Raw genomic sequence first — 17,823 nt, 5'->3', positions numbered from 1 at the left:
CTTTCAAATATTTATATTGGGCTTAAAATCTTGTATGCTTTAGAGTGACGTTCATTCACATATATTCGACTGAAGGGTTCTACTGGAACAAACAGTCCATGAAAGATAATATGACACTGATGTCAAAGGTTTTAATGGTACGATTGGTAGGAAATTTTAAAGAGGAACCTCGGATGTATCGTTTCCGGGTCTTAAGGAGAACTGCAGCATATGGATCGCTTGCCTCAACTGATGTCACATGAGCCATCGTCAGTTGGGGCTAAAGACTAGATACAGTTTGGGTCGTTGAGTTGAGACGTCCCTTAAGGACCACGTCATTGGGACAACCTTTCTGAAGACCCAAGGGGCAGCAGAGGATTGATAACAGCAAACAAAAAGCTACAATTTCCCCCTCCTTTTTACTCTACCTTTAAATAAAATTGTATTTATTCATTTATTTATATTTAAGCCTGTTTTATTGATGTTATATATTTTCCTATGTATACTTTTTTTATGCCCATGTATAAATATATACACAGAGCTTGTCCAGGTAGGAACAAATCTACAGATCTACAAACACCACAATGTTAGAGGCCAAGTTGAGCAAAATATTTATTGACTGAGAAGAGCAATCACAAATGATGACAGACTATACAACCCCACCAGCATGCCAGCGTTTTCATAGAAACTGTACAATGTGAAGGAATGTATGGAGCAGGAATACACCGATATCATTATCAGAAGAAAGAAAACAAAACGTTTACATCCATATGTTCTGGTACAGTACAAGTCGCTTTCAGTTTAGTGTGACAGGTCAGTTGTGTTTCTCTAGTAGTCTCAAGTTTTGTAATGTGGGTTATAGTGTCTTTCTGAGAGGGTCACTGGGTTAAAACACTGAAGGCCTGGTCAGTCTTTTGTATTTCCTCCTCACTGCCAGTTTCTGTCTGCGGGTGAGGCCACGACGAGGTCTCTGGCAGCAGCAGACGGTGCCTGGCTCAGCCGCCTTCTGGGCTTTCTCCGGTTCTACTCCACACTAACTCTCCTGACTACGGGCTATGAAGCTATCTTGAAGAGGAGCACTGAAGGGGAATGATGTACATTAGGACAAAGGGGAAACAAACAAAAACAATAAAGACTCAAATAGTAATGCTTGTCGCCGTTTTACGCCACATGATCAAAGTCAATGCTAAGGCCTCATGGCTAAACAGAATGAGAGTGCCAATACTGATATTCACAGGGTTTGGTTTCTTATCTCCAATTTTTCACATTCAGTCCCCTCCGAATAGGAGGTCAGGTTATTCTGGGGGTGGGTGCGTGCAGCTGTATGAGAGTGACCTTTAGAAACAGTCTCTACTACAACAGGGCTAACAGAGAAGATGGTAGCGAGAGTAAGCCCTTGATATTACGGATGACTGCTCGTGCACACAGGGCATGCTAAAGACAAGAAGTTTGATCATTAGTTGATACATAAGGCATCTTATTTCTATACCCTTGTACTTTTTACTCCCCTGTTCACTTTGGTCCCACTCCAAGCTTAAAAAGAGCGAGTGGGTTAATACATTTAGGGCAGGGAGGGAGATGCTGAAGAGCAGCTCTGAATGAATTCTTTTAACAAGGCAGGTTCTGGTAATTCCATTAAAAAAACAGCGAGCAAAGTAGGCGGGCAAAGCCGTGGGAGGGGAGGGGGGGTAGTGCGGTGGATGTGGTGGGGCACGCTATGAAAACAGCTGATAAACATTGATGTGAATACAGTCATGTCACACAACGATTGATACAATTATATAAAAAAGGCAAACAAAAGTTGATTGTACAGTTGCTTTTCCACATGTACTTGATACTGAGAGAGGAAGACACCATTCTGGAAAGGTGGAGGGGGGTAATCTCTTCAAGCAGCAAAAACGACTGGGAGGAAAGGAGAGGGGGGGGGGGCGTGAGAAAGTAAGGTGCTACATGGTGAAGCTCAGTGTGGGGGTGAGGGGATGAGTGGGGATGGCAGGTTTGTGTACGATGATAAATCGTGTGCAACCATGAAATAATGAGCAGCTGGGGAGATGCTGGACGGAGTGGCGGACGGGGAGGAATAGGGGTAGGGGGGCTGCTGCTACTTCTGCTGCTGCTACCAATGCTCAAGGAGGGATGGGCTGGGGTGTGTGAAGACCATGAGGCAGGAACTAAGGCATGAGATGAATGAAATGCACAACCAAGTCAAAACAAAGAAGGCAGAAATGGTCGACGCAGGGCGGGGACGAGGGCAGCGGCTGAGGAACACACAGGGGCGGAGGGAGTTTAGACTCCCTCGACCCCACCCCCTTACACGAAGGCCACTTTTAGTCTTTCCAGTCTTTCTTGATGTTGAGGTTCCACTCCCAGGACAGGTGGTCGTGCTTGTCGTCGTCGGTGAACTTGGATTTGATGACGTAGTTGCCGCGGGCCATCAAGCCTGTAGGAGCCTCCTCCACCGTGGTCACGAAGTCGTATTCATTGGGACGAGGCCCGTAGCTGCCAACCATGTAGTCGGATTTATCAACTGTTAACAAATGGAAAACAATGTTAACAAACTTTGTCTCCATTAGGAATGAGCAATAAGTTTGTAAGCAGATTTTAAATTCCCCCAGTGAGGATTAAAAAAGTCAAAACCAAAGAATTCTTGGATCATGAAGAGTTGTTCCTGAAGTGGTAACCTTCTAACACTGGCATTGAATGGAGACGGTTGAATAAAGGAATAATATTGACACATCTGACTTATATCAGATATTTGACTTGGATATTATGGAAACAGGGTGAGAGAAGAGCAACGACATACAGTAAATGGTCTGAACCAGGGAACTGCTGCTCCACTGGTATCTGTCCTAACCAATCAGGTCATCTCGTACATTTCTAACAAAACTACGAAAGGGAAAAAATCTCTGTCTGTATGTCTCACATATCTCGAGAACGCTTAATGATCCATATTTCTAGTCTTGATAACCACTCAAAGCTCTTTAGACGTTCGTTTTTGCCACTCACCTATTCAAACACAGATTCAGCAGCACTTTCTCTGTGGGGTTCAGTATCTTGCCCTAGGACATTCTGTGTGCGGAATGAGGAAAACTGGGACTAAACAGCCGATCTCCTAGTTAGTGGACTACCCCCTCAGCCACAACCGCCCCAACCATCTCATGGGCTTCACCTTTACCTTGTGTATTGTTAAGGGCCAAAGGAAGTGAAGTGTTAAATATGAATAAACTTTGAATAAACAGACCCGTGCTCTGTAGCAGCAGCGGTTGGTACTCACTGGCAACCTTTCTGCACGGTGCCCCGCGACAAAGACTTTGGTTCCATTTGCAGTGCAACATTTCCTTGGTTGCACCAGACATTTAGCTGCTCTGTCTATAGCTGACTCAGTCACACACAGACAGTGAAGCAGTGACTGAAGTGACTGAAGTTTACTTTGTGTTTGTTTGATTCGCTCCTGAGTTTATGGCGCATGCATTGAAACACTTTGAAAAGTGTTGAGGACATCAGTGTTGAGAACTGATACTGCACTATTCATACCAATACTGGGTGGGGCCTATTGTGCCCATTGTGCACACCAGACAAAAATAAAGCAAAAAACAAACTGAATTGTATTAGTGTGGATACAAAATACAAAATGTGAACAGACCTGTGGAGAAAACTGTTTGCATTTGCACTCTATACCACATTTGAACACATTTAGCACCTAAAATGAATGTAATAAATATTTGCAGGAACAGTTTTAAGTTTTGCGACGTGCTACAGCTGTCTACATACCTAACTGACCAGCTTACGAACTGAAAAAGGTAAATAAACCTTTGTTTGTTCGGGAGCACATTTAGATCATGCTTGTGGACACATAAGATAGAAAGACAGTTATTTTTTTTTAGGTTAAGACTTTTTGTGTTGTGTAACATGCTGCTGTCTGGTGTTAAGTCACTGTCACCGTCAAACAAGGAAAGAACTGATTTGATTGGCTTTACTCGAAGGATATTTTTATATCAGAGATCGAATTATAACATCATTATGGAACCCAATTTTTTTTTTAATTAAAACTCAGCACATGTAAAGTAAAATAACATATATATATATATAATGACATAGATCTGGATTTTAGGAAGACTAATGACAAATCATTTCCAGGTGATCATCTGATACTCAGTAATTAACTGGGCAGATAAATTCAAGCGGAGCAAACACAATTGTGTAGGAGAATAAGAAGGGTGAAAAAGTGTTTACTCACTCTTCATTCCTTTCCTGAATGTTTGCTGCACATACTTCAGACCCGAAACAATCTCCCTGTTCACCTGCAGAGACACACCCACACATTGTTAAAGACATATGGCAGACTGACAGATGTTCTGTGTTTTGGTACAAACCAGAGGAGAAGAAACACTGTAGGAGTTGAGTACTGAGACTCCAGAAGTGTTTCGTGGACTCAAAAACGTCACCCACCCCTCCATCAGCATAGTGTTGAGTAGATAATGAGTTAATTTCCATTTTTCAGTGAACTATCCCTTTAAGCTCTGCATACATTATCTGTGACACTATCTTCAGATTTTTTTCAGAGCCCAGAGCAGACTCAGCAAAAGTTTACTGTTCTTCATATGTTCGTACTATTCAGACATTTGTGTTCAGCACCACATTCAATTTGCTGCCTTTTCTAAGTATTACATACTGTGAAGGCCTTGGCAGTAAAACAAAGTGCTTGTTTCACCATGTAAACAAGCAATTTGCTAACGAGTGGATGGACTGTTCAATGACAAAACACCAACATCCTTATTAGTGTCACATTTAATTAAACCTTACTGGTGTAGCAGGCTAGTCATATTTTAAACATGGCAACAAATACGAGGGACATATATACATGGAATGCTATGGAACGTCATTGTGTGCATATCACTGTGGCTGCAGCAGCTCTCACCTTAAAGCTGATCATTATTTTGTATTCCACTCCCTCCTTTAGGACAAAGGCCTGCTTCTTAAAGGGTTCCAGGTCTCCTGCTCGAAATCACAGAGGAAAATAATTATTTTCATTATTATTTGCATAGCACCAAATCATAATGTAGATTATCTCAAGGTGCTCTAGAAGGTCGAGACCTTAAAAATGATAATCAAAACCAACAGTTCCCCTAATGAGCAGTACTTTGGCAACAGTGGAGAGAAAAAACTCCGTAATTAACTGGATGAAACCTCCAGCAGAACCAGACTCAATGTGGGCGCCCATCTGCCTCAGCCTTTCCTAAATGTTTCAGTGCACCTTTAACTAGAATAGTACTCAGTAGAGCGAAACCACCTTATTGCCAAAAGCCCCCTTAAATTCAATCAAGCTGCACCAAACCTCACACACTCATATATCAGCTCTCTAAATATGCCAGACAAATATATTTTCAAAAAATGCTTTATCTCACACTGTTAAATAAAGTGATTATAAATTCCTGGATCTCCCCCAAGAACTACATCTGTACGAAAATTGAATAAGTTCTTCCTTGACCCATACCACATCCTTCTACTTCGTTTAGTGGTAATATGTCCTGCTCACCTGCCCCCCCAAACAGGATGAGCACAGACATCCCCTGCATAACCATACACAGGGAGTCCATTTCTAGCTTCAATTGAATTGATCGCTCTATACAAATAGTTCTAATGTTTGTTTTTGGCTTGTGACCCATCAAAAATTGCCTGTGCATATTCAGAGGGATTTTTGTAGAGTCCTGACTGTGATGTCGTCTCCCTTGGTCCCTGTGTCTAGTTAACATTGCACTTAATTCTGGTGGCAACACACTCAGTACGCGGCTCCTGGCAGCTCTTTACTTTAGCCTGCAAGTAGCTAGAAGCTATCTCCAACTCAAGTCAACACAGCAACCAAATGCCAAAAGCTGAACTGTTTAAAGTGTGGTATTATTTCAAGTGAAAGGATTCGGACACTGTGACGTGCAGCAAATGTTTGAAAACAATTTACAACCGCTTTGTACAACCCAAACAGTACCAAACTCTACATCAGACAGGTCTGACATACAGACGCTGCACTGATTCATTTACTGGAACTGACCTTACTCACTGACTAAGTGTTTATGACTCATACCCAGCAGGCGTATGAGGCTTACTGCTGCTTCAAACATAAAAGGTGCATGTCATCCCAATTCAGCAATAAGATAAAAAATCCTTCTGAAGCCATTTGCATCATCTGCAGGAACCTTGATTTAGTTGTAGCTTCATGCGTCTGTGGATATGAACTGAAGCCTCACAAATGTCACAACTTCTTTACAGCATTCATTCAGGTTATAAACAACCAAATCTCGCTCACATCTATATTTGAACTTCAGTGTAATTTAATAATGTTACTGATGTTTATATATCAGTTCTGTAAAAAGTAAATTTTTGTATTTTTAACTTTTTTATTTTTGAATGAAAGTTAGAACATAAAGTTAAGGGGTGTACTGAGGCCGCGAAACAAAGAGCAGATCATTTCTATTGTGAGGACAAAGTGCTCATGATCTACCCACTTGTATGGGTTTCAAGTTCAATCACAAAAACACTACAGTATCTTATTTACTTTAAAATTTATTGTATCATAAATAGTTTCATAGTTGAATAATCAGCATCACTCTTGGATTTTTGGGAGTAAATTAATGAAAGGAACTTGTATTTACAGAGTGGGTGGGCATTATGTTAAGCTGAGAAAGTAGGAGACAGAGGAGTGATGCAGGGGAGGCGGGACACAGGACAGAATGTTCTGGATGGAAGCAGATCTAGGCCAGCTGGGGCATGAGCGGCTCTCACAGCTCAAGTCTCAACTGCCAGATTGTCGATCGAGAATTTCCCAAGTCATTCAAACCTTTGTAACAGAGTTCTGTGGTGTGACCGAAGACGAGTGTTTGCAAATGCAACAAAAAACGGCCACGATATATAACACCTGAAGCACTGTATGATTCAGTTTTGCGTGTGTGTGAATCACAGCCACTTTGTGGTTTGACAGTGATATGAGGGTTTGTGTACTTGCTTGTGTGTGAGGTGAATTGATGAGGCTTTGCTATTCCACTTGGTAGTTGTAGTCTGTCGTGCGAGTAAAAACCATGTCCTGGTCTGCATGGAGTCTACCCAGACAGACAGACCTTTGTTCTCTCATTGGTGAATCAGACACTTTTTGAATCCAATTTAAATATATATGTATACTTATGTTTGTATGAATAAAACATAAATGTCAAATATATTGACCTTTTTATACAGTTGTAATGTCCCTGTAATAAAAACAAGCACTTGTTAAACTTTGGTATTTGTTGCCTAGAGCGCAGCGAGTCATTTGCTTTTCACATACCTGTTTAATGCGCTACACCTGCGATTGTTTTCAGAGATGGTAAAAGATGTTTACCCATGCCACAAAACTATCCACATCTGTAGCACTAGTGCCACGTGTGAATTAAAGTTGACATACGGCCCTGTGTATACGGAAGGCAGAACAGGGACTCACCTTGCAGATCCAGGACCAGGGGGTTCGGAGCACTTTCACACATCAGAGACATCCTGGTCACTTGGACATTGGAGACACTGGGGTCTGCGACAGGAAACAGATGGTTTAATACAGAAAACTAATTTGCTCTCAGACATGATAATCTTAAACTCTGTTTTATTACCCTGTAGGTTTGTGTAGGATGCTAACTTACTCCAGCTTACTTGACCTACTTCATCCTGACACCATAACTTCAACGTGACAACACTTGAGTGGAAGCATGCAGAGACTTTAGAGCAGCAAACATTTACAAGAGGGCCTGCAGCCGTCCAAGTGCACAGGCTCAAGGGAGCTGGAAGCAGAACATCTCTGCAGTAGTTGGGACAGACTCTGCATTAATTAAACTTGACTGAGGTTTCTCAGTCACACTGAAGAAACCTTCCATCTTCACTGAGCCTGAATACTGATCCTCAGGGGCTCAGTATGGTCCCTCAACTGTGTCTAATAAACATTAACTCTGATGGAAATAGGAACATCTTATTGACTGGTTAATGTGCTCTTCTCATGCCTGAGTCTGTATTATTCACATATGGTGATTGCAGGTAACTGTTTTGTACAGGGTGGCAGCTTTTTACTGTTCATAAAAGAATACCTGAGTATTTCTCCCCAGTAATTGTGAAGGTGATGGCTGCATGTCATCGGTTTTGGCTCATCACCTTAAAAGCTCTGAATATGGAGTACCAACATTCAGGGCTGTGAGTCAGCCACACCCAGGAGGCGACAGGCACCAGGATTTGACAAGGAAGATGAATGCATGGAATAAATAAAGATGGCATCTTTGGTTCTTCTGACTTAGCTTCTCTTTTAAGACTGTCCCTTAAGTGTCCAATGCTAGGACTGCAATGCAGAATGGGGAGTACTTATAAATGAACCATCATCTGATATCGGAACACTATCAGATAAGAGCTGTATCAATCAGTAAAGTATCAATAAATATATAATCAATTTATAAAGACATTGTGGGTTTGGAAAGCAAATGGTGAGCTGAACTAACACACCCATTTTCTGCCTGAACTTTAAGAAAGCTTATCCCTTCATATGCATAATTTTATCTGACTGTGTTTATGTGATGCTTAGTATTACCATAACTTAATATAAACACGAAACGAAATATTGAAAATTAAAATGCAAGGGAAAAAAATTCAGTTTATTCTTCTGCTACAGATGAAACCACAAAAGCTAAGGCAAATCAGAGGCATAAATATCAACTCATAAGAAAAAACAGAATGTGCTCAAGGTACATTTGGGTCAAATGCCATTTCACCCCTTGGCCCTTCCCCTTCGTTTTGTGTATTCATGTGTAGGGGTAGGCTGTCCCAATAGCTGCTGGAACGGAGGGGTAGACCCACAAATGTAGTATTTTCTCCTGTCCACAACCCCTGCTCTTTCTCTTTCATGCACACGCACGCACACATGCACACACACAGAGCATTACCTGCCACAGAGACCCCAGAACCAAGCAGGACTTCCTTATATTTGCGTAGGCTTTCATCATCCTTATCCAGCTCGTGGATTTCTTGCACCGTCTTTTGGGCTGGTGGCTTGTAGTCCAACGGCTCTGGCTCCTCATTTTCGGCGGCGATGGCTGCTAGCTGCTCTGGAGTCACCTCATCCTCAGCCATGTCTGGACAAAGATTATGTTCAAGGGGAAGGGAAAGACATGTGGCATTAAAAGGATATAGCAATTATATAGCAGGTAAGGGTTGAGAGGAATAAAGAGGAATGAAAAAATTGGAAAAACTGTTTGAGATGGACAACATGGCGTTCTCTAATTTCCTAATAGACACTTGCCTCTTTGAGGAAAGGTTGTTGGACAGATGACCACAGCAACGATGTCAGCGAGGAATGTGTTGCTGCTCTGTGAGGCTCTGCTGGTAACACAGCAGCCTTAGCATCAGTGTCAGCATTTCTCTTTATGCTGCTGTTGATGACCGATATCTTCTATGTGATATCATCTGTACATATTTCTCTGAAATTACGTCACTGCCTGGAGGGTTGAGAATGAGGCGTCATGAATCACATGATGCAAAGCCTCTCCTTCCAGGGGTGGTCCTTCACAGGCCTAGACATTATTTATATCACAAAAGAAGGACTGTGTTCTTAGATATGGTATTTTTATATCTCCTTACATTATAAGTATTGCATGCTACTTATTATTACTTTACTGATGATTATTTTTGACTGCAAAAGGACTATCTTATCTTATCGTATGATATGTCACTTAGTTAAATTCTCCTTCAACAACTTAATGTTGGCCGTTTATTTTTAAAATTGTAAAATCCCCAACATATGTGACTCTGAGGTTTCCAACTATATCCCAAGTTAAAAGTTGATTTCTTTAGTTTCTCCTCACTCTTGCCCTGTTAAGCCCTGTGAGGCAATTTGTACTTCGTGAATATGGGCTATCCAAATGGATTAATTCTAAACAAATCTGATATTATTACAAATTGTAATCTTATAAGCAAATACTATATGGTAAACACTCTACTTTTTATAATTTTATAAAAATTTATATCTTTTTGGTTTTGGGCTGTTGCTGGTCAGACAAAACAGGTTATTGGATGATATTACATAGGACTTTAGTCAACTGTGTTGGATAATTTTAATTTTCTCTTGTTTCATGGACAAAATGTATACCTGACTGAAAAATCAGTAGTTGCAGTCAGGGGACAATAAAAAAATATAAAAAGGGATGGTGCAGGACAGAGAGGAGATGACATGTAGCAGAGGACCTGGGCCAGGTTTAACCCAGAGCCACTGCAGTGTACAAGGCCTCACCTTTGATAAATGGTATGTGTTAAACCAAGAGAGCTGACAGTGCACCCCACAGTGCCAAAGTTTAAAAGCACGCTCTGCTGCACAACTAACTGTATATCTCAAATACATGTCAATTAGGGAGGGACACTTCTCATGCAGAGAGAAGTGTCCCTCCCTGGACAGAGGAGACAGATATTGCTATGATAGATTTATTATCTAGAGTTGCCATAAATAATGTACATAACATCTGTAAACTAAGACTGGGGACCAGTGACAGACGTGCAGAGACCAGATACAGATGGCCCCATCTGGTGAAAAGTGAGATTCAACGAGCAAACCTTTCTGCGGGTCTCGCCTCCGACCTGCCCAAACCTGCAGCTGTCAGAGGAAACATCTGAACACAGTAAAGGAGTGAACTCTAACAACTGATTGGATTTAGTCTGTAGCTAATATGTGCCTGAGCAGGTGCCAAAAACCCTGAACAAAATGCCCCCTATTCCTATTTAATTTGTCCACCACATATGCGTCTAAATTTTTTTGGCCTGAAAGAAGCATTCATTTTTTCCTATATTCAAAGTTTAGCTCAAGTTAAATAATAATGGTTGTCTATGATGAAATCTCACTTTGAATGGTGCATTTGAATAATAAAGAATGTGGCTTCAAATATCATTGAGCCTGGCTGGAATGATCCGGTGAGAATGGGTCATATGACACAACGAGGCAGTGAAGAGGCCAAGCTCTTTATTGAACATCCGTTAGATCTCACACAATGAACTCCAGTCTCCACAACTAAATTATATATATATACACAAGAGCCTAAATTTAGATCAAGGCCAGTTGGAATGATAGAAGCAGAGTGTGTGTGTGTGTGTGGGGGGGGGGGGGTACAATCATATGTAGACAGTAGCCGATCATGAGTCTGAATAATTTACTATGGTTTCTTTAAATGTACCACTCAATCAGAGTCTTTGGTCAGTTTCCAGTCACTCATCTGCTTTGTTTGCACAGTGCAAGGTTCACAGGGACATGACTTAAGATGGAGCTGACCGTAAGATGCAAGGCCCCGTTCAGTTCTGCAACACAAGACATCAACGTTAAGATATTTCTGGATTGGACTGGAAGCCAGTGTGACAGGCCCATCCTGCCAACTGGAATCATCTGCTCCCTGAACAGGAGAGGACGCTAGAAAGTTCTAATTCACAGATGGGAGGCTGGAGACTGATTCACCTCTGTCTGCCGGGGCCTCTTCTGAGTGGATCTAACAAAGTGCAGGTCTGCAGGAATAGGAGCCAAGTCGCTCATGAGCAAATGTCAAGTTCAAAGAATTTTCAGAGAAAATCTCCACTCTGAGGAATATTAATCTGTGGATATCTGGACACATTGATCATAACAAATCCACGTTTCCTTTAAAAACACACGCTGCGCTGACACGATCGTGGCCTCTTCTGAAATCTGTTACGTCCAATATTGCTGTCAGGAAGCTAACCGCAGCTGCCAGGGCAATACAGCAGCTGCTCCCCATCATGTCTGGGGGGGGGCGGGGGGCGCATCTCTTCAGACACACCGCTGCTTCTGACAGCTCGCCGGGGTCAGCGGCAGCTCTCTGCAGAAGTGAGCTTGTCTGGGTGAGCAGGTTCATATCCGACATCGGGACTGAACTTCTCTTGACGCAGAGCCTGGCACTGGGCGGGACGGAGCCCAGACGAGGTGCCGCTTCTATGGGAACAATCCAGACAAGCTAACAAGAGCCGGCGGCTACCGTTAGCTCGACAAGTTCTCCCCAGCTGACGGGGGCAGAGAGGGACTGGGCGGGTTCGAGTGACCTGCTGCGGCCCCAGTCCCTCCAGCAGCGCGGTTTCCTCGCGCCGCTCCATGGAGGACTCTTACCTTAGTGTTAGTGGTCTCAGGTGCCTCTGCAGTCAGTGCGGTCTCTGCGCTCCGGTGCAAGTATGGCGAACAAGGGGCCGGCGCCGCCCCGCGCTCTGCACGCGCAACACGGCTCCCGGAGATAGGCACGCGCACGCAGGTGACGTATCGAGCATTGCTGCGCGCCCTCAAAATTCATGGTTCGGTGTGTATTATGTGCACTGACGGTTTCCAGAGACTCATTGACACTAATTCCCTCTCTGCATGGTGTGGGCGTGGACTGTACAGTGGTGTAAGAACAGACTCAAGGGTGGGGTGACACCGATCACTCTTTGCTTCTCACCAACATTTGACCTAAGCATGTCCGATGGAGGGGTATATGACAGCGTACAAATTGCACTTTTACAAAATGTAACAGCTACAATATCATAAAAAAAGGCTAAACATTAAAAACTTCATTCTTGGTCTGGCCTGACGTGGAGCAGTTATTGTTAGCACCTCATGTGTCTGAAGGAGAGGTTTCCCAGGTCGCTCTTTTTTGCAGCAGGATGGCTGTACAACAAGCTCTGCTCCCAGTGAGACTACACAGACTGTAATCCATTCTCTGTATACAGTGTAACACTGCAGATATTGTTTTTACAATGTATATATTCCTTAAACTTAGGTTTTGCATGCTACTTATACGACTCTTGCTTCTGTAATATTGTAAATTTCCCTATTGTAGGACTGATAGATGTATGAATCTTACATTTTTCTCACCTTGTTTTTTCTTTTTAACCATTGTATTACTCAGTGGACACCTTTCAGCTAAATAGTTCCACTCCAAATATTAGCAAAGCAGTATAGGTGTAGTTCCGCCTCCATTTGGTTCAGTTGATGTAAAAGAAATGGAGCTATATAGTAGTTCTTTCACTGTACACAGCTTCTTGTCATGAGCAGATGATACAGAGCTACTTCTTCTAAATCAACAGCAGATGCTTAAATGTCTTAGCAAGTGATGAAAAGGCCAACAAGGCTGGTCAAGATGCTTACTTCATCTGGGGTAAATTAGAGGCTGGCAAGTAAACTTCTATTAATATCGAAATCAGCTAAACTTACATGAAGCCCCAAAACAAGGCATGCTCTGTTAAAAAACACTGGAAAAGACATTTCAATAATGTATTTATATACAAAACCCTTTGAAATACATTTAACATGATGAGTATACAGTACCAGGTGACTGAGCTGATGTTCATTAGCAATTTAACAGTACATTGAACAGCAAATCAAGCAACTGAATCTGATTTATATGATAAGTTTAAAAAAATACGTCATGTTGCAGGTAATTGTCCAAACATTAAGAAAAGGGCACATGAGCTGATGGCCTAAGAGAAAAATAATCAAAAAAACGGCTCCTGGACAAATTACTACAAAAAAGTCAAAATAATCCAACGTCCATACAATAAAACGGCTGCATAAAATGTCCAATCCACCATATCACATTAACCTGATTGTTTTTAATGTCCAAAGTGTTGTTTTAAAAAGTGAACGACAACAGCATCCTCCATTCTTCTAACTGGTGTCCATCTGAAAGTAAAACACAAGAAACCCGATTAAGTTATCGATAGCTGTTCACTGTAGAGTTAAAATATATAAGACTTTTTTTTCTATTAGAGTATGTACCTTGGCATTGTATGCATCCAACTGGGCATCCAACTCCTCTGCAGAAAGCTGGGGGGCTCGGTTTCCACCTCCTCTTCCACGTCCTCGGAAACCTCCACCACCTCCACCACCGCCGCCACCTCCTCCACCACCACCACCACCTCCGCCACTTTGCCTCTTTTCGCCTCTATCCCTCCTTTCGAACTTGGGTTGACCAAGTCTGCTCCGGTCAAAACCACTGTTTGAACTAGAAGGACACCAAAGAGATAAGCAATTTGCAGCAAAATAAACCCCAGTAATCTCCAAACCTTTATATTGTAGCTGTTATTAAAGCAACCTAAGTGGTTTCCCCAGAGTTCACAATCACCAGTCTTCCCAAAATCCAACATACAGCCAGCCAACATGACGTACCTTTGTGTTGACGGTCTATGTTCCTCGACCTCTGACGTCACTTGCTGGATTTTCATGGGACGGCCTAATAATTAAAAAAGACAAATGTTTAAATGTGTGAAAGAACTTATGTGCTTAAAAAAGCACCTCCAAGTACAACAATGCCGTAGTAGAATAAGACCTGATTCCTCACCATCAAGTGGGACCCCATTGTAGTGCTTCATGGCTTTTTGGGCATCAGCCTTACTTTCAAAGTGGACATCTGCCGTTCCTTTACTGCGGCCAGACCGATCGTAGTGAACAGATGTTTTCTGTAATGGACCAAACTCTGCAAACAGCTCCTGGGGATAAAAGCAGAGCCGTCAGTCAAATTCACAACACAAAGACATGGCCAAAGATTCATAGAGTTTAGTGTATTACCTTGATATCTGAGTCGGAGACACCAAATTCAAGATTGGAGACCAGAAGTTTGCCGTTACTCTCCACACTTCTTTCAGGTACTGCGCTCGGTCCCCTGCGTCCACCGACATGATCCTCAAACATGTCATGCTGCCATTTGTCTGGTAACTCTCTGGGCTGAAAAGAGCAAGACAAGACATTACTACAGACTTCTGAATACAAAGAATTCACAAAGAAGCAGACTGGTGCAGAAGTAATTCAAGAAATGTTACAGGGCTACACATTCAAAAGCATGTGTGAATTATTATGTTTGCTTAAAAAAAGAATCACAGTTCTTTATTTTCTGTTTGTAGTTCAAGTATTTGAATATTGTGCTAATATTTTTTAATATTATATTTATTTCCTTTCTTAAATAGGGACAGAATAAATGTGTTGCACCAGAAAAAGCACAATACTACTTTCTAACAGCTACGACAAAGAGTTTGTGATGAGTCACAAAGTCTAGCAGTTTTAATCTTAAACCTGTGACTATACCCAGGATGGTCGTGAACAGCTTAGGAATCAGGCCAGTTGACCATCGAGTGTTGGAAGGTGGATATTTGATTTTCCTCTGAGACACAAAGAGAAATCTTCTTTCCAGTGAGATAGCGGTGGCGTCCATAGAAAGAACAGGCCCGAGGAAGCGGCATGTCCTCCCTGAGCCATTGAAGTTAACATCCTGCTCACAGTTGCCGCCACATCACATGACTGGGGACACGACATTTTTGAAACTCACTAAAATAAAACACGCTGGATGAGTTTGGCATACTGATCTTCCTCAGCTGACCTCTTTTGCTCAAATAAAGAACCACGCACGGCAGCCATCTTGATAAAGGAACATCCATCCCCTCGGTCGGGGACGATGTTTGAAAACTGGCTGCTCGGTGGACCTCAGGAAAGTTTGAACATGGCGGTAATGGAAACGACCCGCGGCTGAAAAGCAACCAGAAACTCAGTGTGGAAATGTGAAGCGATTTAGCGGCAGATATCGTCGCCCATTATAAAAACACCACGACTGATTCAAGGACTACAACACAACCTTAATTCAAGTTTAAGACCCATTTCAGCTGCTTCTCGTTTCCTACCCGTGTGTACGGTGCGGGCCTGCTGTTTCTCTCCCGGTTGAAGTTATTCTGTCGACCCCGCGTTGGCCTCGACGATCCCCCGGACCGACCTGAACCCGCACCGGGCCCCGATGATCCTCCGCCGCGGCCGCTGCCTCCTTTCTTGTTCAACTTGATTATGTCATCCAGAGACATGTTCATCTTGTCTGACATCGTGGTGCTGGAGCCGGGATGTGATGTCGAGGACGAACAAAGAGCTCTCAGCGTGGAGAAGCGGTTCAGAGGTTATTTACTTCTCAGGTGGCGCGGGTGTTGAAACTACCGGAAATGAATAAATAGGATACGGAAGTGACGAAGTCCCGCCCCGCCATTTTTTTCTTTTTGAATAAATCTTTATTTAGAAACATAAACAGAACAGTTCCTAACTCTGATATTAGAGCTGCAGAGTTGATGGGAACTTTAAATTAGGAAACATGTCGCACATAGTTAATATGATATTTCCCAAATATAATCAAAAATACAGTTTACAAAAAACTCTGTTTAAATATTTTACATGACAACATCTATTAAACAACTTCCACACTGATTCTGTTTCATATCCACTCACGATATGGTTCTACTCAGTTTAACGTGGTTCATCTGGTTTCAGCTTTAAAAACACTGTCCCAAATGAGACTTTTTTTTTGAAGCAATCATATAAACATACACATGATAAATCACAATGAGACAACCAAAGACATTACAAGTTCTGGTATTAGAAATTCAAAGTAGATTAGGCTGGAATTAAAAGTTCAGGTGATAGGAGGAACAACAACATCACTAACAGAATGGGGAGAAGGAGGGATAAAGACAGACAAGATACAACTAATTTTAGAGTGAAGAATGTTTATTAGATGGAATGAAAGAAAAACTTGGGGAAACTGTTCCACCAAAGTTCAGAAACTATGTTCTCTGAACAGAGGTAGATGAGTTTGTCACACAGAAAATAGGTATTCATCATTTTACCTGCAACTAAGACGGAAGCAAGGTATTGTTTTGGCCCTGTGTGTGTGTGTGTGTGTGTGTGTGTGTGTGTGTGGGGGGGGGGGGGGGGGTTGTGTGTAGACTCACATGGAGCTGTCCCACTTACACAGTTGTAGATTAACACATTATGACGCATGACTAAATGTGTACAAGTACTTCAAATGAATGAACTTATTTTTTGTCTTTGAATTGGCAAATAATGGCTAAGCCTGCTTGTTATTGCCCCCTCCCCCCACACACAAACTCACCTTATTAATTTAGCCCTTGATTCAGCCTGAGTTTGTCAGGTTGATTCTTATCACGTTAACTTTTATCTTTGGGATTTTATTGCACCATTTTGACTTACTTTAAATCCATATTACTTTTTTTTTGGTCCAATTTAAAGTCTCAACTCCTGTTGTTTTTAATGTGCTATATAACTAAATCTGACATGACTCGTAACTTACATGAGGTCAAACTTGTTTAAAAATGCACCCAAGCCTCAGGTATGTCTCATTTAGCTCTACAGTTACGTGAGCAGGGGAGCAGAAGAAACACAAAGTGACACAAACTGTGAGAACAAAACTCAACATTGACAAAAGGGACTCACTTCATTATTCATCTCATTGAGACCTACATCAGCATAGACAGAACTGCCCTTTAAAAAGCATTCGCAGCAGGTTGCATTGCTCATCTCTGCTCATAAGTGTGTGATAGGGCATTATCAAAAATGCATGGTACTTTTTTATGTTGGTGTATTTAAAGACCAACTGAAGAGTCTCTGTGTCTGATCTCTAATGTGATATCAGCAGCATCCAGCTTAGGAGCAGCAGGGAGCCCAGTGACACTGATTGTTTCCCAGCGGGAGTTTAAGCTGTGACCTATGAATCCTCTCTAGTGTTAGGAGGTGGTTCAACGTGTTTACGAGGACCTGATGTGGGAGCAGAGTGTGAATGGTTTATTCTGGCTCAGCTGCATGGCTGTATCACTTCAACAAGATAGACAATGCTGTTGTGGCTGTTTGTGGTTATATGTGACACTTTAGTTGCAGCAGGGTTTGTTGAAGCATATTGCAGGGGTCTTGAGAACTGCAAGGTAACAGACTGTGAGGGAATTCTAAATGTATTTTGAATGATATTACCTTAGCTAAGGGAATTGCACGAATTACAATCATACTGTGAC

General features: G+C 42.1%; 2 protein-coding genes across 2 annotated transcripts; both read right to left on the bottom strand.

The window, feature by feature from the left end:
• Nucleotides 1-578: 578 nt before the first annotated feature.
• On the bottom strand, nucleotides 579-12,382 carry LOC133953772 (rho GDP-dissociation inhibitor 1-like). Its single transcript, XM_062387853.1, has 6 exons — nucleotides 12,128-12,382; nucleotides 8,919-9,107; nucleotides 7,445-7,528; nucleotides 4,898-4,974; nucleotides 4,217-4,280; nucleotides 579-2,506 (listed from the first exon to the last, which is right to left on the bottom strand). The coding sequence occupies exons 2-6, from the start codon at nucleotides 9,103-9,105 to the stop codon at nucleotides 2,307-2,309; spliced, it is 612 nt and encodes a 203-aa protein (XP_062243837.1). The 5' UTR covers nucleotides 9,106-9,107; nucleotides 12,128-12,382; the 3' UTR covers nucleotides 579-2,306.
• Nucleotides 12,383-13,250: 868 nt separating this feature from the next.
• LOC133953771 (THO complex subunit 4-like) lies at nucleotides 13,251-15,968 on the bottom strand. The gene is made up of 6 exons (XM_062387852.1): nucleotides 15,661-15,968; nucleotides 14,558-14,713; nucleotides 14,331-14,478; nucleotides 14,159-14,222; nucleotides 13,769-13,994; nucleotides 13,251-13,672 (listed from the first exon to the last, which is right to left on the bottom strand). The coding sequence occupies exons 1-6, from the start codon at nucleotides 15,850-15,852 to the stop codon at nucleotides 13,658-13,660; spliced, it is 801 nt and encodes a 266-aa protein (XP_062243836.1). The 5' UTR covers nucleotides 15,853-15,968; the 3' UTR covers nucleotides 13,251-13,657.
• Nucleotides 15,969-17,823: the final 1,855 nt, after the last annotated feature.

Source organism: Platichthys flesus, chromosome 5 (assembly GCF_949316205.1).
Source record: "Platichthys flesus chromosome 5, fPlaFle2.1, whole genome shotgun sequence".
NCBI classification, from domain to species: Eukaryota; Metazoa; Chordata; class Actinopteri; order Pleuronectiformes; family Pleuronectidae; genus Platichthys; species Platichthys flesus.
Note: the sequence above shows the minus strand (reverse complement) of the source record. Positions and strands in the feature narration are given on the sequence as shown.

Excerpts from the sequence above, each read along its gene's own strand:
- LOC133953772 (XM_062387853.1), bottom strand. The coding sequence starts at position 9,105 with ATGGCTGAGGATGAGGTGACTCCAGAGCAGCTAGCAGCCATCGCCGCC. Across the intron at positions 4,281-4,897 it reads AAATAATGATCAGCTTTAAG|GTGAACAGGGAGATTGTTTC; the intron begins GTGAGAGCTGCT and ends GTGTCTCTGCAG. Across the intron at positions 2,507-4,216 it reads ATTCAGGAAAGGAATGAAGA|TTGATAAATCCGACTACATG; the intron begins GTGAGTAAACAC and ends ATTTGTTAACAG.
- LOC133953771 (XM_062387852.1), bottom strand. The coding sequence starts at position 15,852 with ATGTCAGACAAGATGAACATGTCTCTGGATGACATAATCAAGTTGAAC. Across the intron at positions 14,479-14,557 it reads TCTCCGACTCAGATATCAAG|GAGCTGTTTGCAGAGTTTGG; the intron begins GTAATACACTAA and ends TTTTATCCCCAG. Across the intron at positions 13,995-14,158 it reads CATAGACCGTCAACACAAAG|TTCAAACAGTGGTTTTGACC; the intron begins GTACGTCATGTT and ends GTGTCCTTCTAG.